The 27023-nt window shown below is 51.5% G+C and overlaps 1 protein-coding gene across 1 annotated transcript in view; it reads left to right on the top strand.

Moving 5' to 3' along the window:
- The first annotated feature begins 4879 nt into the window (after positions 1-4879).
- The window catches only part of LOC140458721 (uncharacterized), a 44987-nt gene continuing 22843 nt past the window's right edge, over positions 4880-27023 (top strand). Inside the window, 9 exon segments of the mRNA XM_072553384.1 lie at positions 4880-5207; positions 5271-5399; positions 5586-5855; positions 7551-7679; positions 9087-9575; positions 9927-10604; positions 13647-14204; positions 14292-14527; positions 23255-23743. Coding sequence (XP_072409485.1) covers positions 4880-5207; positions 5271-5399; positions 5586-5855; positions 7551-7679; positions 9087-9575; positions 9927-10604; positions 13647-14204; positions 14292-14527; positions 23255-23743 — 3306 coding nt within the window.

Genomic DNA, 27023 nt, shown 5'->3' with positions numbered 1-27023 from the left:
AACAAGTACATCACCCCCAGTAACAACCAGTACATCAACCCCAGCAACAACCAGTACATCACCCCCAGTAACAACCAGCACATCAACCCCAGCAACAATCAGCACATCAAACCCAGCAACAACCAGTACATCACCCCCAGCAACAACCAGTACATCAACCACAGGAACAACCAGTACATCGATCCCAGCAGCAACCAGCACATCGACCCCAGCAACAACCAGTACATCGACCCCAGCAACAACCAGCACATCGACCGCAGCAACCAGTACATCAACCCCAGCAACATGGAGCACATCAACCCCAGCAATAACCAGCACATCAACCTCAGTAACAACCAGCACATCAACCCTAGCAACAACCAGGATGTCAACACCAGCAACAACCAGCACATCAACCCCAGCAACAACAAGGACATCACCTCCAGTAACAACCAGTACATCAACCCCAGCAACAACCAGTACATCAACCCCAGCAACAACCAGTACATCATCCCCAGTAACAACCAGCACATCAACCCCAGCAACAATCAGCACATCAACCTCAGTAACAACCAGCACATCAACCCCAGCAACAACCAGTACATCAACCCCAGCAACAACCAGTACATCAACCCCAGCAGCAAACAGCACATCAACCCCAGCAACAACCAGTACATCAACCCCAGCCACAACAAGCACATCAACCCCAGCAGCAACCAGCACATCAATCCCAGCAACAACCCGTACATCGAACCCAGCAACAACCAGTACATCGAACCCAGCAACAACCAGTACATCGACCCCAGCAACAACCTGTACATCGACCCCAGCAGCAACCAGCACATCAACCCCAGCAACAACCAGTACATCGACCCCAGCACCAACCAGTACATCGACCCCAGCAACAACCTGTACATCGACCCCAGCAGCAACCAGCAAATCAACACCAGCAACAATCAGCACATCAACCCCAGCAGCAGTCAGTACATCGACGCCAGCAGGAGCCAGCACACTGACTCCAGCAGCAAACAGCACATCGATCCCAAGAGCAAACAGCACATCAACCCCAGCAACAACCAGTACATCAACCCCAGCAACAACCAGCACATCAAACCCAGCAACAACTAGCACATCAACCCCAGCAACAACCAGTAATTCAACCCCAGCAACAACCAGCACATCGACCCCAGCAACAACCAGCACATCAACCCCAGCAACAATCAGCACATCAAACCCCGCAACAACCAGTACATCAACCCCAGCAACAACCAGCACATCAACCCCAGCAACAACTAGTACATCGACCCCAGCAACAACCAGCACATCGATCCCAGCAACAACAAGTACATCAATCCCAGCAACAACCAGTAAATCAACTCCAGCAACAACCAGTACATCGATCCCAGCAACAACCAGGACATCACCCCCAGGAACAACCAGTACATCACCCCCAGCAACAACCAGTACATCAACCACAGCAACAACCAGCATATCAACGCCAGCAACAACCAGTACATCTACCCCAGCAACAACCAGTACATCAACCCCAGCAACAACCAGTACATCGACCCCAGCAACAACCTGTACATCGACCCCAGCAGCAACCAGCAAATCAACACCAGCAACAATCAGCACATCAACCCCAGCAGCAGTCAGTACATCGACGCCAGCAGGAGCCAGCACACTGACTCCAGCAGCAAACAGCACATCGATCCCAAGAGCAAACAGCACATCAACCCCAGCAACAACCAGTACATCAACCCCAGCAACAACCAGCACATCAAACCCAGCAACAACTAGCACATCAACCCCAGCAACAACCAGTACATCAACCCCAGCAACAACCAGCACATCAAACCCAGCAACAACTAGCACATCAACCCCAGCAACAACCAGTACATCAACCCCAGCAACAACCAGCACATCGACCCCAGCAACAACCAGCACATCAACCCCAGCAACAATCAGCACATCAAACCCCGCAACAACCAGTACATCAACCCCAGCAACAACCAGCACATCAACCCCAGCAACAACTAGTACATCGACCCCAGCAACAACCAGCACATCGATCCCAGCAACAACAAGTACATCAATCCCAGCAACAACCAGTAAATCAACTCCAGCAACAACCAGTACATCGATCCCAGCAACAACCAGGACATCACCCCCAGGAACAACCAGTACATCAACCACAGCAACAACCAGCATATCAACGCCAGCAACAACCAGTACATCTACCCCAGCAACAACCAGTACATCAACCCCAGCAACAACCAGTACATCGACCCCAGCAACAACCTGTACATCGACCCCAGCAGCAACCAGCAAATCAACACCAGCAACAATCAGCACATCAACCCCAGCAGCAGTCAGTACATCGACGCCAGCAGGAGCCAGCACACTGACTCCAGCAGCAAACAGCACATCGATCCCAAGAGCAAACAGCACATCAACCCCAGCAACAACCAGTACATCAACCCCAGCAACAACCAGCACATCAAACCCAGCAACAACTAGCACATCAACCCCAGCAACAACCAGTACATCAACCCCAGCAACAACCAGCACATCGACCCCAGCAACAACCAGCACATCAACCCCAGCAACAATCAGCACATCAAACCCCGCAACAACCAGTACATCAACCCCAGCAACAACCAGCACATCAACCCCAGCAACAACTAGTACATCGACCCCAGCAACAACCAGCACATCGATCCCAGCAACAACAAGTACATCAATCCCAGCAACAACCAGTAAATCAACTCCAGCAACAACCAGTACATCGATCCCAGCAACAACCAGGACATCACCCCCAGGAACAACCAGTACATCACCCCCAGCAACAACCAGTACATCAACCACAGCAACAACCAGCATATCAACGCCAGCAACAACCAGTACATCTACCCCAGCAACAACCAGTACATCAACCCCAGCAACAACCAGTACATCGATCCAAACAACGACCAGTACATCAAACCCAGCTACAACCAGTACATCATCCCCAGCAACAACCAGTACATCGACCCCAGCAGCAATCAGCATATCAACCCCAGCAGCAACCAGCACATCAACCCCAGCAACAACCAGGACATCAACACCACCAACAACCAGTGCATCAAATCAAGCAACAACCAGTACATCGAACCCAGCAACAATCAGCACATCGACACCAGCAACAACCAGTACATCAACCCCAGCAACAACCAGCAAATCAACTCCAGCAGCGACCAGCATATCAACCCCAGCAGCAACCAGCACATCAACCCCAGCAACAACCAGTACATCAACCCCAGCAACAACCAGTACATCACCCCCAGTAACAACCAGCACATCAACCCCAGCAACAACCAGCACATCAACCTCAGTAACAACCAGCACATCAACCCGAGCAAAAACCAGGATGTCAACACCAGCAACAACCAGCACATCAACCCCAGCAACAATCAGCACATCAAACCCAGCAACAAACAGTACATCAACCCCAGCAACAACCAGCACATCAACCCCAGCAACAACCAGTACATCGACCCCAGCAACAACCAGTACATCATCCACATCAACAACCAGTACATCGATCCCAGCAACAACAATTACATCAACCCCAGCAACAACCAGCACATCAACCCCAGCAGCAACCAGTACATCAAGCCCAGCAACAACCAGCACATCAACACCAGCAACAACCAGTGCATCAAATCAAGCAACAACCAGTACATCGACCCCAGCAACAATCAGCACATCGACCCCAGCAGCAACCAGCACATCGACACCAGCAGCAACCAGTACATCGACCCCAGCAATAATCAGCACATCGACCCCAGCAACAACCATGACATCGACACCAGCAACAACCACTACATCACCCCCAGCAACAACCTGTACATCACCCCCAACAACAACCAGTACATCATCCACAGCAACAACCAGTACATCGATCCCAGCAGCAACCAGCACATAGACCCCAGCAACAACCAGTACATCAACCCCAGCAACAACCAGCACATCAACCCCAGCAACAACCAGTACATCGACCCCAGCAACAACCAGTACATCATCCACATCAACAACCAGTACATCGATCCCAGCAACAACAATTACATCAACCCCAGCAACAACCAGCACATCAACCCCAGCAGCAACCAGTACATCAAGCCCAGCAACAACCAGCACATCAACCCCAGCAACAACCAGTACATCGACCCCAGCAACAACCAGTACATCATCCACATCAACAACCAGTACATCGATCCCAGCAACAACAATTACATCAACCCCAGCAACAACCAGCACATCAACCGCAGCAGCAACCAGTACATCAACCCCAGCAGCAACCAGTACATCACCCCCAGTAACAACCAGCACATCAAACCCAGCAACAACCAGTACATCACCCCCAGCAACAACCAGTACATCAACCACAGGAACAACCAGCACATCGCCCCCAGCAACAACCAGTACATCAACCCCAGCAACAACCAGCTCACCGACCGCAGCAACCAGTACATCAACCCCAGCAACAACCAGTACATCAACCCCAGCAACAACAAGCACATCAACCCCAGCAACCACCAGCACATCGACCCCAGCAACCACCAGCACATCAACCCCAGCAACAACCAGTACATCGACACCAGCAACAACCAGCACATCAACCCCAGCAACAACCAGTACATCGACCCCAGCAACAACCAGTACATCGATCACAGCAACAACCAGTATATCGACACCAGCAATAACCAGCACATCAACCCCAGCAACAACCAGTACATTGATCCCAGCAACAACCAGCAAATCAACACCAGCAACAACAAGCACATCAACCCCAGCAACAACCAGCACATCAACCCCAGCAACAACCAGTACATCAACTGCAGCAACAACCAGTACATTGATGCCAGCAACAACGAGCACATCAACCCCAGCAACAACGAGCACATCAACCCCAGCAACAACCAGCACATCGACCCCAGCAACAACCAGCAAATCAACCCCAGCAACAACTAACACATCAACCCCAGCAACAACCAGTACATCAACCCCAGCAACAACCAGCACATCAACCCCAGCAACAACCAGCACATCAACCCCAGCAACAATCAGCACATCAACCTCAGTAACAACCAGCACATCAACCCCAGCAACAACCAGTACATCAACCCCAGCAACAACCAGTACATCAACCCCAGCAGCAAACAGCACATCAACCCCAGCAACAACCAGTACATCAACCCCAGCCACAACAAGCACATCAACCCCAGCAGCAACCAGCACATCAATCCCAGCAACAACCCGTACATCGAACCCAGCAACAACCAGTACATCGACCCCAGCAACAACCAGTACATCGACCCCAGCAACAACCTGTACATCGACCCCAGCAGCAACCAGCACATCAACCCCAGCAACAACCAGTACATCGACCCCAGCACCAACCAGTACATCGACCCCAGCAACAACCTGTACATCGACCCCAGCAGCAACCAGCAAATCAACACCAGCAACAATCAGCACATCAACCCCAGCAGCAGTCAGTACATCGACGCCAGCAGGAGCCAGCACACTGACTCCAGCAGCAAACAGCACATCGATCCCAAGAGCAAACAGCACATCAACCCCAGCAACAACCAGTACATCAACCCCAGCAACAACCAGCACATCAAACCCAGCAACAACTAGCACATCAACCCCAGCAACAACTAGTACATCAACCCCAGCAACAACCAGCACAAAGATCCCAGCAACAACCAGTACATCATCCCCAGCAACAACCAGTACATCAACCCCAGCAACAACCAGCACATCAACCCCAGCAACAACCAGTACATCAACACCAGCAACAACCAGTACATCAACACCAGCAACAACCAGTACATCAACACCCGCAACAACCAGGACATCAACCCCAGCAACAACCAGTACATCAACACCAGCAACAACCAGGACATCAACCCCAGCAACAACCAGTACATCGACCCCAGCAACAATCAGCACATCAACCCCAGCAACAACCAGCACATCAACCTCAGTAACAACCAGCACATCAACCCCAGCAACAACCAGTACATCAACCCCAGCAACAACCAGTACATCAACCCCAGCAGCAAACAGCACATCAACCCCAGCAACAACCAGTACATCAACCCCAGCCACAACAAGCACATCAACCCCAGCAGCAACCAGCACATCAATCCCAGCAACAACCCGTACATCGAACCCAGCAACAACCAGTACATCGACCCCAGCAACAACCAGTACATCGACCCCAGCAACAACCTGTACATCGACCCCAGCAGCAACCAGCACATCAACCCCAGCAACAACCAATACATCGACCCCAGCACCAACCAGTACATCGACCCCAGCAGCAACCAGTAAATCAACACCAGCAACAATCAGCACATCAACCCCAGCAGCAGTCAGTACATCGACGCCAGCAGGAGCCAGCACACTGACTCCAGCAGCAAACAGCACATCGATCCCAAGAGCAAACAGCACATCAACCCCAGCAACAACCAGTACATCAACCCCAGCAACAACCAGCACATCAAACCCAGCAACAACTAGCACATCAACCCCAGCAACAACCAGTACATCAACCCCAGCAACAACCAGCACATCGACCCCAGCAACAACCAGCACATCAACCCCAGCAACAATCAGCACATCAAACCCCGCAACAACCAGTACATCAACCCCAGCAACAACCAGCACATCAACCCCAGCAACAACTAGTACATCGACCCCAGCAACAACCAGCACATCGATCCCAGCAACAACAAGTACATCAATCCCAGCAACAACCAGTAAATCAACTCCAGCAACAACCAGTACATCGATCCCAGCAACAACCAGGACATCACCCCCAGGAACAACCAGTACATCACCCCCAGCAACAACCAGTACATCAACCACAGCAACAACCAGCATATCAACGCCAGCAACAACCAGTACATCTACCCCAGCAACAACCAGTACATCAACCCCAGCAACAACCAGTACATCGACCCCAGCAACAACCTGTACATCGACCCCAGCAGCAACCAGCAAATCAACACCAGCAACAATCAGCACATCAACCCCAGCAGCAGTCAGTACATCGACGCCAGCAGGAGCCAGCACACTGACTCCAGCAGCAAACAGCACATCGATCCCAAGAGCAAACAGCACATCAACCCCAGCAACAACCAGTACATCAACCCCAGCAACAACCAGCACATCAAACCCAGCAACAACTAGCACATCAACCCCAGCAACAACCAGTACATCAACCCCAGCAACAACCAGCACATCAAACCCAGCAACAACTAGCACATCAACCCCAGCAACAACCAGTACATCAACCCCAGCAACAACCAGCACATCGACCCCAGCAACAACCAGCACATCAACCCCAGCAACAATCAGCACATCAAACCCCGCAACAACCAGTACATCAACCCCAGCAACAACCAGCACATCAACCCCAGCAACAACTAGTACATCGACCCCAGCAACAACCAGCACATCGATCCCAGCAACAACAAGTACATCAATCCCAGCAACAACCAGTAAATCAACTCCAGCAACAACCAGTACATCGATCCCAGCAACAACCAGGACATCACCCCCAGGAACAACCAGTACATCAACCACAGCAACAACCAGCATATCAACGCCAGCAACAACCAGTACATCTACCCCAGCAACAACCAGTACATCAACCCCAGCAACAACCAGTACATCGACCCCAGCAACAACCTGTACATCGACCCCAGCAGCAACCAGCAAATCAACACCAGCAACAATCAGCACATCAACCCCAGCAGCAGTCAGTACATCGACGCCAGCAGGAGCCAGCACACTGACTCCAGCAGCAAACAGCACATCGATCCCAAGAGCAAACAGCACATCAACCCCAGCAACAACCAGTACATCAACCCCAGCAACAACCAGCACATCAAACCCAGCAACAACTAGCACATCAACCCCAGCAACAACCAGTACATCAACCCCAGCAACAACCAGCACATCGACCCCAGCAACAACCAGCACATCAACCCCAGCAACAATCAGCACATCAAACCCCGCAACAACCAGTACATCAACCCCAGCAACAACCAGCACATCAACCCCAGCAACAACTAGTACATCGACCCCAGCAACAACCAGCACATCGATCCCAGCAACAACAAGTACATCAATCCCAGCAACAACCAGTAAATCAACTCCAGCAACAACCAGTACATCGATCCCAGCAACAACCAGGACATCACCCCCAGGAACAACCAGTACATCACCCCCAGCAACAACCAGTACATCAACCACAGCAACAACCAGCATATCAACGCCAGCAACAACCAGTACATCTACCCCAGCAACAACCAGTACATCAACCCCAGCAACAACCAGTACATCGATCCAAACAACGACCAGTACATCAAACCCAGCTACAACCAGTACATCATCCCCAGCAACAACCAGTACATCGACCCCAGCAGCAATCAGCATATCAACCCCAGCAGCAACCAGCACATCAACCCCAGCAACAACCAGGACATCAACACCACCAACAACCAGTGCATCAAATCAAGCAACAACCAGTACATCGAACCCAGCAACAATCAGCACATCGACACCAGCAACAACCAGTACATCAACCCCAGCAACAACCAGCAAATCAACTCCAGCAGCGACCAGCATATCAACCCCAGCAGCAACCAGCACATCAACCCCAGCAACAACCAGTACATCAACCCCAGCAACAACCAGTACATCACCCCCAGTAACAACCAGCACATCAACCCCAGCAACAACCAGCACATCAACCTCAGTAACAACCAGCACATCAACCCGAGCAAAAACCAGGATGTCAACACCAGCAACAACCAGCACATCAACCCCAGCAACAATCAGCACATCAAACCCAGCAACAAACAGTACATCAACCCCAGCAACAACCAGCACATCAACCCCAGCAACAACCAGTACATCGACCCCAGCAACAACCAGTACATCATCCACATCAACAACCAGTACATCGATCCCAGCAACAACAATTACATCAACCCCAGCAACAACCAGCACATCAACCCCAGCAGCAACCAGTACATCAAGCCCAGCAACAACCAGCACATCAACACCAGCAACAACCAGTGCATCAAATCAAGCAACAACCAGTACATCGACCCCAGCAACAATCAGCACATCGACCCCAGCAGCAACCAGCACATCGACACCAGCAGCAACCAGTACATCGACCCCAGCAATAATCAGCACATCGACCCCAGCAACAACCATGACATCGACACCAGCAACAACCACTACATCACCCCCAGCAACAACCTGTACATCACCCCCAACAACAACCAGTACATCATCCACAGCAACAACCAGTACATCGATCCCAGCAGCAACCAGCACATAGACCCCAGCAACAACCAGTACATCAACCCCAGCAACAACCAGCACATCAACCCCAGCAACAACCAGTACATCGACCCCAGCAACAACCAGTACATCATCCACATCAACAACCAGTACATCGATCCCAGCAACAACAATTACATCAACCCCAGCAACAACCAGCACATCAACCCCAGCAGCAACCAGTACATCAAGCCCAGCAACAACCAGCACATCAACCCCAGCAACAACCAGTACATCGACCCCAGCAACAACCAGTACATCATCCACATCAACAACCAGTACATCGATCCCAGCAACAACAATTACATCAACCCCAGCAACAACCAGCACATCAACCGCAGCAGCAACCAGTACATCAACCCCAGCAGCAACCAGTACATCACCCCCAGTAACAACCAGCACATCAAACCCAGCAACAACCAGTACATCACCCCCAGCAACAACCAGTACATCAACCACAGGAACAACCAGCACATCGCCCCCAGCAACAACCAGTACATCAACCCCAGCAACAACCAGCTCACCGACCGCAGCAACCAGTACATCAACCCCAGCAACAACCAGTACATCAACCCCAGCAACAACAAGCACATCAACCCCAGCAACCACCAGCACATCGACCCCAGCAACCACCAGCACATCAACCCCAGCAACAACCAGTACATCGACACCAGCAACAACCAGCACATCAACCCCAGCAACAACCAGTACATCGACCCCAGCAACAACCAGTACATCGATCACAGCAACAACCAGTATATCGACACCAGCAATAACCAGCACATCAACCCCAGCAACAACCAGTACATTGATCCCAGCAACAACCAGCAAATCAACACCAGCAACAACAAGCACATCAACCCCAGCAACAACCAGCACATCAACCCCAGCAACAACCAGTACATCAACTGCAGCAACAACCAGTACATTGATGCCAGCAACAACGAGCACATCAACCCCAGCAACAACGAGCACATCAACCCCAGCAACAACCAGCACATCGACCCCAGCAACAACCAGCAAATCAACCCCAGCAACAACTAACACATCAACCCCAGCAACAACCAGTACATCAACCCCAGCAACAACCAGCACATCAACCCCAGCAACAACCAGCACATCAACCCCAGCAACAATCAGCACATCAACCTCAGTAACAACCAGCACATCAACCCCAGCAACAACCAGTACATCAACCCCAGCAACAACCAGTACATCAACCCCAGCAGCAAACAGCACATCAACCCCAGCAACAACCAGTACATCAACCCCAGCCACAACAAGCACATCAACCCCAGCAGCAACCAGCACATCAATCCCAGCAACAACCCGTACATTGAACCCAGCAACAACCAGTACATCGACCCCAGCAACAACCAGTACATCGACCCCAGCAACAACCTGTACATCGACCCCAGCAGCAACCAGCACATCAACCCCAGCAACAACCAGTACATCGACCCCAGCACCAACCAGTACATCGACCCCAGCAACAACCTGTACATCGACCCCAGCAGCAACCAGCAAATCAACACCAGCAACAATCAGCACATCAACCCCAGCAGCAGTCAGTACATCGACGCCAGCAGGAGCCAGCACACTGACTCCAGCAGCAAACAGCACATCGATCCCAAGAGCAAACAGCACATCAACCCCAGCAACAACCAGTACATCAACCCCAGCAACAACCAGCACATCAAACCCAGCAACAACTAGCACATCAACCCCAGCAACAACTAGTACATCAACCCCAGCAACAACCAGCACAAAGATCCCAGCAACAACCAGTACATCATCCCCAGCAACAACCAGTACATCAACCCCAGCAACAACCAGCACATCAACCCCAGCAACAACCAGTACATCAACACCAGCAACAACCAGTACATCAACACCAGCAACAACCAGTACATCAACACCCGCAACAACCAGGACATCAACCCCAGCAACAACCAGTACATCAACACCAGCAACAACCAGGACATCAACCCCAGCAACAACCAGTACATCGACCCCAGCAACAATCAGCACATCAACCCCAGCAACAACCAGCACATCAACCTCAGTAACAACCAGCACATCAACCCCAGCAACAACCAGTACATCAACCCCAGCAACAACCAGTACATCAACCCCAGCAGCAAACAGCACATCAACCCCAGCAACAACCAGTACATCAACCCCAGCCACAACAAGCACATCAACCCCAGCAGCAACCAGCACATCAATCCCAGCAACAACCCGTACATCGAACCCAGCAACAACCAGTACATCGACCCCAGCAACAACCAGTACATCGACCCCAGCAACAACCTGTACATCGACCCCAGCAGCAACCAGCACATCAACCCCAGCAACAACCAATACATCGACCCCAGCACCAACCAGTACATCGACCCCAGCAGCAACCAGTAAATCAACACCAGCAACAATCAGCACATCAACCCCAGCAGCAGTCAGTACATCGACGCCAGCAGGAGCCAGCACACTGACTCCAGCAGCAAACAGCACATCGATCCCAAGAGCAAACAGCACATCAACCCCAGCAACAACCAGTACATCAACCCCAGCAACAACCAGCACATCAAACCCAGCAACAACTAGCACATCAACCCCAGCAACAACCAGTACATCAACCCCAGCAACAACCAGCACATCGACCCCAGCAACAACCAGCACATCAACCCCAGCAACAACCAGTACATCAACCCCAGCAACAACCAGCACATCGACCCCAGCAACAACCAGTACATCAACCCCAGCAACAACCAGTACATCGACCCCAGCAACAACCTGTACATCGACCCCAGCAGCAACCAGCAAATCAACACCAGCAACAATCAGCACATCAACCCCAGCAGCAGTCAGTACATCGACGCCAGCAGGAGCCAGCACACTGACTCCAGCAGCAAACAGCACATCGATCCCAAGAGCAAACAGCACATCAACCCCAGCAACAACCAGTACATCAACCCCAGCAACAACCAGCACATCAAACCCAGCAACAACTAGCACATCAACCCCAGCAACAACCAGTACATCAACCCCAGCAACAACCAGCACATCGACCCCAGCAACAACCAGCACATCAACCCCAGCAACAATCAGCACATCAAACCCCGCAACAACCAGTACATCAACCCCAGCAACAACCAGCACATCAACCCCAGCAACAACTAGTACATCGACCCCAGCAACAACCAGCACATCGATCCCAGCAACAACAAGTACATCAATCCCAGCAACAACCAGTAAATCAACTCCAGCAACAACCAGTACATCGATCCCAGCAACAACCAGGACATCACCCCCAGGAACAACCAGTACATCACCCCCAGCAACAACCAGTACATCAACCACAGCAACAACCAGCATATCAACGCCAGCAACAACCAGTACATCTACCCCAGCAACAACCAGTACATCAACCCCAGCAACAACCAGTACATCGATCCAAACAACGACCAGTACATCAAACCCAGCTACAACCAGTACATCATCCCCAGCAACAACCAGTACATCGACCCCAGCAGCAATCAGCATATCAACCCCAGCAGCAACCAGCACATCAACCCCAGCAACAACCAGGACATCAACACCACCAACAACCAGTGCATCAAATCAAGCAACAACCAGTACATCGAACCCAGCAACAATCAGCACATCGACACCAGCAACAACCAGTACATCAACCCCAGCAACAACCAGCAAATCAACTCCAGCAGCGACCAGCATATCAACCCCAGCAGCAACCAGCACATCAACCCCAGCAACAACCAGTACATCAACCCCAGCAACAACCAGTACATCACCCCCAGTAACAACCAGCACATCAACCCCAGCAACAACCAGCACATCAACCTCAGTAACAACCAGCACATCAACCCGAGCAAAAACCAGGATGTCAACACCAGCAACAACCAGCACATCAACCCCAGCAACAATCAGCACATCAAACCCAGCAACAAACAGTACATCAACCCCAGCAACAACCAGCACATCAACCCCAGCAACAACCAGTACATCGACCCCAGCAACAACCAGTACATCATCCACATCAACAACCAGTACATCGATCCCAGCAACAACAATTACATCAACCCCAGCAACAACCAGCACATCAACCCCAGCAGCAACCAGTACATCAAGCCCAGCAACAACCAGCACATCAACACCAGCAACAACCAGTGCATCAAATCAAGCAACAACCAGTACATCGACCCCAGCAACAATCAGCACATCGACCCCAGCAGCAACCAGCACATCGACACCAGCAGCAACCAGTACATCGACCCCAGCAATAATCAGCACATCGACCCCAGCAACAACCATGACATCGACACCAGCAACAACCACTACATCACCCCCAGCAACAACCTGTACATCACCCCCAACAACAACCAGTACATCATCCACAGCAACAACCAGTACATCGATCCCAGCAGCAACCAGCACATAGACCCCAGCAACAACCAGTACATCAACCCCAGCAACAACCAGCACATCAACCCCAGCAACAACCAGTACATCGACCCCAGCAACAACCAGTACATCATCCACATCAACAACCAGTACATCGATCCCAGCAACAACAATTACATCAACCCCAGCAACAACCAGCACATCAACCCCAGCAGCAACCAGTACATCAAGCCCAGCAACAACCAGCACATCAACCCCAGCAACAACCAGTACATCGACCCCAGCAACAACCAGTACATCATCCACATCAACAACCAGTACATCGATCCCAGCAACAACAATTACATCAACCCCAGCAACAACCAGCACATCAACCGCAGCAGCAACCAGTACATCAACCCCAGCAGCAACCAGTACATCACCCCCAGTAACAACCAGCACATCAAACCCAGCAACAACCAGTACATCACCCCCAGCAACAACCAGTACATCAACCACAGGAACAACCAGCACATCGCCCCCAGCAACAACCAGTACATCAACCCCAGCAACAACCAGCTCACCGACCGCAGCAACCAGTACATCAACCCCAGCAACAACCAGTACATCAACCCCAGCAACAACAAGCACATCAACCCCAGCAACCACCAGCACATCGACCCCAGCAACCACCAGCACATCAACCCCAGCAACAACCAGCACATCAACCCCAGCAACAACCAGTACATCGACCCCAGCAACAACCAGTACATCGATCACAGCAACAACCAGTATATCGACACCAGCAATAACCAGCACATCAACCCCAGCAACAACCAGTACATTGATCCCAGCAACAACCAGCAAATCAACACCAGCAACAACAAGCACATCAACCCCAGCAACAACCAGCACATCAACCCCAGCAACAACCAGTACATCAACTGCAGCAACAACCAGTACATTGATGCCAGCAACAACGAGCACATCAACCCCAGCAACAACGAGCACATCAACCCCAGCAACAACCAGCACATCGACCCCAGCAACAACCAGCAAATCAACCCCAGCAACAACTAACACATCAACCCCAGCAACAACCAGTACATCAACCCCAGCAACAACCAGCACATCAACCCCAGCAACAACCAGCACATCAACCCCAGCAACAATCAGCACATCAACCTCAGTAACAACCAGCACATCAACCCCAGCAACAACCAGTACATCAACCCCAGCAACAACCAGTACATCAACCCCAGCAGCAAACAGCACATCAACCCCAGCAACAACCAGTACATCAACCCCAGCCACAACAAGCACATCAACCCCAGCAGCAACCAGCACATCAATCCCAGCAACAACCCGTACATCGAACCCAGCAACAACCAGTACATCGACCCCAGCAACAACCAGTACATCGACCCCAGCAACAACCTGTACATCGACCCCAGCAGCAACCAGCACATCAACCCCAGCAACAACCAGTACATCGACCCCAGCACCAACCAGTACATCGACCCCAGCAACAACCTGTACATCGACCCCAGCAGCAACCAGCAAATCAACACCAGCAACAATCAGCACATCAACCCCAGCAGCAGTCAGTACATCGACGCCAGCAGGAGCCAGCACACTGACTCCAGCAGCAAACAGCACATCGATCCCAAGAGCAAACAGCACATCAACCCCAGCAACAACCAGTACATCAACCCCAGCAACAACCAGCACATCAAACCCAGCAACAACTAGCACATCAACCCCAGCAACAACTAGTACATCAACCCCAGCAACAACCAGCACAAAGATCCCAGCAACAACCAGTACATCATCCCCAGCAACAACCAGTACATCAACCCCAGCAACAACCAGCACATCAACCCCAGCAACAACCAGTACATCAACACCAGCAACAACCAGTACATCAACACCAGCAACAACCAGTACATCAACACCCGCAACAACCAGGACATCAACCCCAGCAACAACCAGTACATCAACACCAGCAACAACCAGGACATCAACCCCAGCAACAACCAGTACATCGACCCCAGCAACAATCAGCACATCAACCCCAGCAACAACCAGCACATCAACCTCAGTAACAACCAGCACATCAACCCCAGCAACAACCAGTACATCAACCCCAGCAACAACCAGTACATCAACCCCAGCAGCAAACAGCACATCAACCCCAGCAACAACCAGTACATCAACCCCAGCCACAACAAGCACATCAACCCCAGCAGCAACCAGCACATCAATCCCAGCAACAACCCGTACATCGAACCCAGCAACAACCAGTACATCGACCCCAGCAACAACCAGTACATCGACCCCAGCAACAACCTGTACATCGACCCCAGCAGCAACCAGCACATCAACCCCAGCAACAACCAATACATCGACCCCAGCACCAACCAGTACATCGACCCCAGCAGCAACCAGTAAATCAACACCAGCAACAATCAGCACATCAACCCCAGCAGCAGTCAGTACATCGACGCCAGCAGGAGCCAGCACACTGACTCCAGCAGCAAACAGCACATCGATCCCAAGAGCAAACAGCACATCAACCCCAGCAACAACCAGTACATCAACCCCAGCAACAACCAGCACATCAAACCCAGCAACAACTAGCACATCAACCCCAGCAACAACCAGTACATCAACCCCAGCAACAACCAGCACATCGACCCCAGCAACAACCAGCACATCAACCCCAGCAACAATCAGCACATCAAACCCCGCAACAACCAGTACATCAACCCCAGCAACAACCAGCACATCAACCCCAGCAACAACTAGTACATCGACCCCAGCAACAACCAGCACATCGATCCCAGCAACAACAAGTACATCAATCCCAGCAACAACCAGTAAATCAACTCCAGCAACAACCAGTACATCGATCCCAGCAACAACCAGGACATCACCCCCAGGAACAACCAGTACATCACCCCCAGCAACAACCAGTACATCAACCACAGCAACAACCAGCATATCAACGCCAGCAACAACCAGTACATCTACCCCAGCAACAACCAGTACATCAACCCCAGCAACAACCAGTACATCGACCCCAGCAACAACCTGTACATCGACCCCAGCAGCAACCAGCAAATCAACACCAGCAACAATCAGCACATCAACCCCAGCAGCAGTCAGTACATCGACGCCAGCAGGAGCCAGCACACTGACTCCAGCAGCAAACAGCACATCGATCCCAAGAGCAAACAGCACATCAACCCCAGCAACAACCAGTACATCAACCCCAGCAACAACCAGCACATCAAACCCAGCAACAACTAGCACATCAACCCCAGCAACAACCAGTACATCAACCCCAGCAACAACCAGCCCATCAAACCCAGCAACAACTAGCACATCAACCCCAGCAACAACCAGTACATCAACCCCAGCAACAACCAGCACATCGACCCCAGCAACAACCAGCACATCAACCCCAGCAACAATCAGCACATCAAACCCCGCAACAACCAGTACATCAACCCCAGCAACAACCAGCACATCAACCCCAGCAACAACTAGTACATCGACCCCAGCAACAACCAGCACATCGATCCCAGCAACAACAAGTACATCAATCCCAGCAACAACCAGTAAATCAACTCCAGCAACAACCAGTACATCGATCCCAGCAACAACCAGGACATCACCCCCAGGAACAACCAGTACATCAACCACAGCAACAACCAGCATATCAACGCCAGCAACAACCAGTACATCTACCCCAGCAACAACCAGTACATCAACCCCAGCAACAACCAGTACATCGACCCCAGCAACAACCTGTACATCGACCCCAGCAGCAACCAGCAAATCAACACCAGCAACAATCAGCACATCAACCCCAGCAGCAGTCAGTACATCGACGCCAGCAGGAGCCAGCACACTGACTCCAGCAGCAAACAGCACATCGATCCCAAGAGCAAACAGCACATCAACCCCAGCAACAACCAGTACATCAACCCCAGCAACAACCAGCACATCAAACCCAGCAACAACTAGCACATCAACCCCAGCAACAACCAGTACATCAACCCCAGCAACAACCAGCACATCGACCCCAGCAACAACCAGCACATCAACCCCAGCAACAATCAGCACATCAAACCCCGCAACAACCAGTACATCAACCCCAGCAACAACCAGCACATCAACCCCAGCAACAACTAGTACATCGACCCCAGCAACAACCAGCACATCGATCCCAGCAACAACAAGTACATCAATCCCAGCAACAACCAGTAAATCAACTCCAGCAACAACCAGTACATCGATCCCAGCAACAACCAGGACATCACCCCCAGGAACAACCAGTACATCACCCCCAGCAACAACCAGTACATCAACCACAGCAACAACCAGCATATCAACGCCAGCAACAACCAGTACATCTACCCCAGCAACAACCAGTACATCAACCCCAGCAACAACCAGTACATCGATCCAAACAACGACCAGTACATCAAACCCAGCTACAACCAGTACATCATCCCCAGCAACAACCAGTACATCGACCCCAGCAGCAATCAGCATATCAACCCCAGCAGCAACCAGCACATCAACCCCAGCAACAACCAGGACATCAACACCACCAACAACCAGTGCATCAAATCAAGCAACAACCAGTACATCGAACCCAGCAACAATCAGCACATCGACACCAGCAACAACCAGTACATCAACCCCAGCAACAACCAGCAAATCAACTCCAGCAGCGACCAGCATATCAACCCCAGCAGCAACCAGCACATCAACCCCAGCAACAACCAGTACATCAACCCCAGCAACAACCAGTACATCACCCCCAGTAACAACCAGCACATCAACCCCAGCAACAACCAGCACATCAACCTCAGTAACAACCAGCACATCAACCCGAGCAAAAACCAGGATGTCAACACCAGCAACAACCAGCACATCAACCCCAGCAACAATCAGCACATCAAACCCAGCAACAAACAGTACATCAACCCCAGCAACAACCAGCACATCAACCCCAGCAACAACCAGTACATCGACCCCAGCAACAACCAGTACATCATCCACATCAACAACCAGTACATCGATCCCAGCAACAACAATTACATCAACCCCAGCAACAACCAGCACATCAACCCCAGCAGCAACCAGTACATCAAGCCCAGCAACAACCAGCACATCAACACCAGCAACAACCAGTGCATCAAATCAAGCAACAACCAGTACATCGACCCCAGCAACAATCAGCACATCGACCCCAGCAGCAACCAGCACATCGACACCAGCAGCAACCAGTACATCGACCCCAGCAATAATCAGCACATCGACCCCAGCAACAACCATGACATCGACACCAGCAACAACCACTACATCACCCCCAGCAACAACCTGTACATCACCCCCAACAACAACCAGTACATCATCCACAGCAACAACCAGTACATCGATCCCAGCAGCAACCAGCACATAGACCCCAGCAACAACCAGTACATCAACCCCAGCAACAACCAGCACATCAACCCCAGCAACAACCAGTACATCGACCCCAGCAACAACCAGTACATCATCCACATCAACAACCAGTACATCGATCCCAGCAACAACAATTACATCAACCCCAGCAACAACCAGCACATCAACCCCAGCAGCAACCAGTACATCAAGCCCAGCAACAACCAGCACATCAACCCCAGCAACAACCAGTACATCGACCCCAGCAACAACCAGTACATCATCCACATCAACAACCAGTACATCGATCCCAGCAACAACAATTACATCAACCCCAGCAACAACCAGCACATCAACCGCAGCAGCAACCAGTACATCAACCCCAGCAGCAACCAGTACATCACCCCCAGTAACAACCAGCACATCAAACCCAGCAACAACCAGTACATCACCCCCAGCAACAACCAGTACATCAACCACAGGAACAACCAGCACATCGCCCCCAGCAACAACCAGTACATCAACCCCAGCAACAACCAGCTCACCGACCGCAGCAACCAGTACATCAACCCCAGCAACAACCAGTACATCAACCCCAGCAACAACAAGCACATCAACCCCAGCAACCACCAGCACATCGACCCCAGCAACCACCAGCACATCAACCCCAGCAACAACCAGTACATCGACACCAGCAACAACCAGCACATCAACCCCAGCAACAACCAGTACATCGACCCCAGCAACAACCAGTACATCGATCACAGCAACAACCAGTATATCGACACCAGCAATAACCAGCACATCAACCCCAGCAACAACCAGTACATTGATCCCAGCAACAACCAGCAAATCAACACCAGCAACAACAAGCACATCAACCCCAGCAACAACCAGCACATCAACCCCAGCAACAACCAGTACATCAACTGCAGCAACAACCAGTACATTGATGCCAGCAACAACGAGCACATCAACCCCAGCAACAACGAGCACATCAACCCCAGCAACAACCAGCACATCGACCCCAGCAACAACCAGCAAATCAACCCCAGCAACAACTAACACATCAACCCCAGCAACAACCAGTACATCAACCCCAGCAACAACCAGCACATCAACCCCAGCAACAACCAGCACATCAACCCCAGCAACAATCAGCACATCAACCTCAGTAACAACCAGCACATCAACCCCAGCAACAACCAGTACATCAACCCCAGCAACAACCAGTACATCAACCCCAGCAGCAAACAGCACATCAACCCCAGCAACAACCAGTACATCAACCCCAGCCACAACAAGCACATCAACCCCAGCAGCAACCAGCACATCAATCCCAGCAACAACCCGTACATTGAACCCAGCAACAACCAGTACATCGACCCCAGCAACAACCAGTACATCGACCCCAGCAACAACCTGTACATCGACCCCAGCAGCAACCAGCACATCAACCCCAGCAACAACCAGTACATCGACCCCAGCACCAACCAGTACATCGACCCCAGCAACAACCTGTACATCGACCCCAGCAGCAACCAGCAAATCAACACCAGCAACAATCAGCACATCAACCCCAGCAGCAGTCAGTACATCGACGCCAGCAGGAGCCAGCACACTGACTCCAGCAGCAAACAGCACATCGATCCCAAGAGCAAACAGCACATCAACCCCAGCAACAACCAGTACATCAACCCCAGCAACAACCAGCACATCAAACCCAGCAACAACTAGCACATCAACCCCAGCAACAACTAGTACATCAACCCCAGCAACAACCAGCACAAAGATCCCAGCAACAACCAGTACATCATCCCCAGCAACAACCAGTACATCAACCCCAGCAACAACCAGCACATCAACCCCAGCAACAACCAGTACATCAACACCAGCAACAACCAGTACATCAACACCAGCAACAACCAGTACATCAACACCCGCAACAACCAGGACATCAACCCCAGCAACAACCAGTACATCAACACCAGCAACAACCAGGACATCAACCCCAGCAACAACCAGTACATCGACCCCAGCAACAATCAGCACATCAACCCCAGCAACAACCAGCACATCAACCTCAGTAACAACCAGCACATCAACCCCAGCAACAACCAGTACATCAACCCCAGCAACAACCAGTACATCAACCCCAGCAGCAAACAGCACATCAACCCCAGCAACAACCAGTACATCAACCCCAGCCACAACAAGCACATCAACCCCAGCAGCAACCAGCACATCAATCCCAGCAACAACCCGTACATCGAACCCAGCAACAACCAGTACATCGACCCCAGCAACAACCAGTACATCGACCCCAGCAACAACCTGTACATCGACCCCAGCAGCAACCAGCACATCAACCCCAGCAACAACCAATACATCGACCCCAGCACCAACCAGTACATCGACCCCAGCAGCAACCAGTAAATCAACACCAGCAACAATCAGCACATCAACCCCAGCAGCAGTCAGTACATCGACGCCAGCAGGAGCCAGCACACTGACTCCAGCAGCAAACAGCACATCGATCCCAAGAGCAAACAGCACATCAACCCCAGCAACAACCAGTACATCAACCCCAGCAACAACCAGCACATCAAACCCAGCAACAACTAGCACATCAACCCCAGCAACAACCAGTACATCAACCCCAGCAACAACCAGCACATCGACCCCAGCAACAACCAGCACATCAACCCCAGCAACAATCAGCACATCAAACCCCGCAACAACCAGTACATCAACCCCAGCAACAACCAGCACATCAACCCCAGCAACAACTAGTACATCGACCCCAGCAACAACCAGCACATCGATTCCAGCAACAACAAGTACATCAATCCCAGCAACAACCAGTAAATCAACTCCAGCAACAACCAGTACATCGATCCCAGCAACAACCAGGACATCACCCCCAGGAACAACCAGTACATCACCCCCAGCAACAACCAGTACATCAACCACAGCAACAACCAGCATATCAACGCCAGCAACAACCAGTACATCTACCCCAGCAACAACCAGTACATCGACCCCAGCAACAACCAGTACATCGACCCCAGCAGCAATCAGCATATCAACCCCAGCAGCAACCAGCACATCAACCCCAGCAACAACCAGGACATCAACACCACCAACAACCAGTGCATCAAATCAAGCAACAACCAGTACATCGAACCCAGCAACAATCAGCACATCGACACCAGCAACAACCAGTACATCAACCCCAGCAACAACCAGCAAATCAACTCCAGCAGCGACCAGCATATCAACCCCAGCAGCAACCAGCACATCAACCCCAGCAACAACCAGTACATCAACCCCAGCAACAACCAGTACATCACCCCCAGTAACAACCAGCACATCAACCCCAGCAACAACCAGCACATCAACCTCAGTAACAACCAGCACATCAACCCGAGCAAAAACCAGGATGTCAACACCAGCAACAACCAGCACATCAACCCCAGCAACAATCAGCACATCAAACCCAGCAACAAACAGTACATCAACCCCAGCAACAACCAGCACATCAACCCCAGCAACAACCAGTACATCGACCCCAGCAACAACCAGTACATCATCCACATCAACAACCAGTACATCGATCCCAGCAACAACAATTACATCAACCCCAGCAACAACCAGCACATCAACCCCAGCAGCAACCAGTACATCAAGCCCAGCAACAACCAGCACATCAACACCAGCAACAACCAGTGCATCAAATCAAGCAACAACCAGTACATCGACCCCAGCAACAATCAGCACATCGACCCCAGCAGCAACCAGCACATCGACACCAGCAGCAACCAGTACATCGACCCCAGCAATAATCAGCACATCGACCCCAGCAACAACCATGACATCGACACCAGCAACAACCACTACATCACCCCCAGCAACAACCTGTACATCACCCCCAACAACAACCAGTACATCATCCACAGCAACAACCAGTACATCGATCCCAGCAGCAACCAGCACATAGACCCCAGCAACAACCAGTACATCAACCCCAGCAACAACCAGCACATCAACCCCAGCAACAACCAGTACATCGACCCCAGCAACAACCAGTACATCATCCACATCAACAACCAGTACATCGATCCCAGCAACAACAATTACATCAACCCCAGCAACAACCAGCACATCAACCCCAGCAGCAACCAGTACATCAAGCCCAGCAACAACCAGCACATCAACCCCAGCAACAACCAGTACATCGACCCCAGCAACAACCAGTACATCATCCACATCAACAACCAGTACATCGATCCCAGCAACAACAATTACATCAACCCCAGCAACAACCAGCACATCAACCGCAGCAGCAACCAGTACATCAACCCCAGCAGCAACCAGTACATCACCCCCAGTAACAACCAGCACATCAAACCCAGCAACAACCAGTACATCACCCCCAGCAACAACCAGTACATCAACCACAGGAACAACCAGCACATCGCCCCCAGCAACAACCAGTACATCAACCCCAGCAACAACCAGCTCACCGACCGCAGCAACCAGTACATCAACCCCAGCAACAACCAGTACATCAACCCCAGCAACAACAAGCACATCAACCCCAGCAACCACCAGCACATCGACCCCAGCAACCACCAGCACATCAACCCCAGCAACAACCAGCACATCAACCCCAGCAACAACCAGTACATCGACCCCAGCAACAACCAGTACATCGATCACAGCAACAACCAGTATATCGACACCAGCAATAACCAGCACATCAACCCCAGCAACAACCAGTACATTGATCCCAGCAACAACCAGCAAATCAACACCAGCAACAACAAGCACATCAACCCCAGCAACAACCAGCACATCAACCCCAGCAACAACCAGTACATCAACTGCAGCAACAACCAGTACATTGATGCCAGCAACAACGAGCACATCAACCCCAGCAACAACGAGCACATCAACCCCAGCAACAACCAGCACATCGACCCCAGCAACAACCAGCAAATCAACCCCAGCAACAACTAACACATCAACCCCAGCAACAACCAGTACATCAACCCCAGCAACAACCAGCACATCAACCCCAGCAACAACCAGCACATCAACCCCAGCAACAATCAGCACATCAACCTCAGTAACAACCAGCACATCAACCCCAGCAACAACCAGTACATCAACCCCAGCAACAACCAGTACATCAACCCCAGCAGCAAACAGCACATCAACCCCAGCAACAACCAGTACATCAACCCCAGCCACAACAAGCACATCAACCCCAGCAGCAACCAGCACATCAATCCCAGCAACAACCCGTACATCGAACCCAGCAACAACCAGTACATCGACCCCAGCAACAACCAGTACATCGACCCCAGCAACAACCTGTACATCGACCCCAGCAGCAACCAGCACATCAACCCCAGCAACAACCAGTACATCGACCCCAGCACCAACCAGTACATCGACCCCAGCAACAACCTGTACATCGACCCCAGCAGCAACCAGCAAATCAACACCAGCAACAATCAGCACATCAACCCCAGCAGCAGTCAGTACATCGACGCCAGCAGGAGCCAGCACACTGACTCCAGCAGCAAACAGCACATCGATCCCAAGAGCAAACAGCACATCAACCCCAGCAACAACCAGTACATCAACCCCAGCAACAACCAGCACATCAAACCCAGCAACAACTAGCACATCAACCCCAGCAACAACTAGTACATCAACCCCAGCAACAACCAGCACAAAGATCCCAGCAACAACCAGTACATCATCCCCAGCAACAACCAGTACATCAACCCCAGCAACAACCAGCACATCAACCCCAGCAACAACCAGTACATCAACACCAGCAACAACCAGTACATCAACACCAGCAACAACCAGTACATCAACACCCGCAACAACCAGGACATCAACCCCAGCAACAACCAGTACATCAACACCAGCAACAACCAGGACATCAACCCCAGCAACAACCAGTACATCGACCCCAGCAACAATCAGCACATCAACCCCAGCAACAACCAGCACATCAACCTCAGTAACAACCAGCACATCAACCCCAGCAACAACCAGTACATCAACCCCAGCAACAACCAGTACATCAACCCCAGCAGCAAACAGCACATCAACCCCAGCAACAACCAGTACATCAACCCCAGCCACAACAAGCACATCAACCCCAGCAGCAACCAGCACATCAATCCCAGCAACAACCCGTACATCGAACCCAGCAACAACCAGTACATCGACCCCAGCAACAACCAGTACATCGACCCCAGCAACAACCTGTACATCGACCCCAGCAGCAACCAGCACATCAACCCCAGCAACAACCAATACATCGACCCCAGCACCAACCAGTACATCGACCCCAGCAGCAACCAGTAAATCAACACCAGCAACAATCAGCACATCAACCCCAGCAGCAGTCAGTACATCGACGCCAGCAGGAGCCAGCACACTGACTCCAGCAGCAAACAGCACATCGATCCCAAGAGCAAACAGCACATCAACCCCAGCAACAACCAGTACATCAACCCCAGCAACAACCAGCACATCAAACCCAGCAACAACTAGCACATCAACCCCAGCAACAACCAGTACATCAACCCCAGCAACAACCAGCACATCGACCCCAGCAACAACCAGCACATCAACCCCAGCAACAATCAGCACATCAAACCCCGCAACAACCAGTACATCAACCCCAGCAACAACCAGCACATCAACCCCAGCAACAACTAGTACATCGACCCCAGCAACAACCAGCACATCGATCCCAGCAACAACAAGTACATCAATCCCAGCAACAACCAGTAAATCAACTCCAGCAACAACCAGTACATCGATCCCAGCAACAACCAGGACATCACCCCCAGGAACAACCAGTACATCACCCCCAGCAACAACCAGTACATCAACCACAGCAACAACCAGCATATCAACGCCAGCAACAACCAGTACATCTACCCCAGCAACAACCAGTACATCAACCCCAGCAACAACCAGTACATCGACCCCAGCAACAACCTGTACATCGACCCCAGCAGCAACCAGCAAATCAACACCAGCAACAATCAGCACATCAACCCCAGCAGCAGTCAGTACATCGACGCCAGCAGGAGCCAGCACACTGACTCCAGCAGCAAACAGCACATCGATCCCAAGAGCAAACAGCACATCAACCCCAGCAACAACCAGTACATCAACCCCAGCAACAACCAGCACATCAAACCCAGCAACAACTAGCACATCAACCCCAGCAACAACCAGTACATCAACCCCAGCAACAACCAGCCCATCAAACCCAGCAACAACTAGCACATCAACCCCAGCAACAACCAGTACATCAACCCCAGCAACAACCAGCACATCGACCCCAGCAACAACCAGCACATCAACCCCAGCAACAATCAGCACATCAAACCCCGCAACAACCAGTACATCAACCCCAGCAACAACCAGCACATCAACCCCAGCAACAACTAGTACATCGACCCCAGCAACAACCAGCACATCGATCCCAGCAACAACAAGTACATCAATCCCAGCAACAACCAGTAAATCAACTCCAGCAACAACCAGTACATCGATCCCAGCAACAACCAGGACATCACCCCCAGGAACAACCAGTACATCAACCACAGCAACAACCAGCATATCAACGCCAGCAACAACCAGTACATCTACCCCAGCAACAACCAGTACATCAACCCCAGCAACAACCAGTACATCGACCCCAGCAACAACCTGTACATCGACCC

This window comes from Chiloscyllium punctatum, chromosome 34 (genome assembly GCF_047496795.1).
Source record: "Chiloscyllium punctatum isolate Juve2018m chromosome 34, sChiPun1.3, whole genome shotgun sequence".
NCBI classification, from domain to species: Eukaryota; Metazoa; Chordata; class Chondrichthyes; order Orectolobiformes; family Hemiscylliidae; genus Chiloscyllium; species Chiloscyllium punctatum.
The sequence above is the reverse complement of the archived record's forward strand: the minus strand, read 5'-3'. Positions and strand labels throughout refer to the sequence as shown.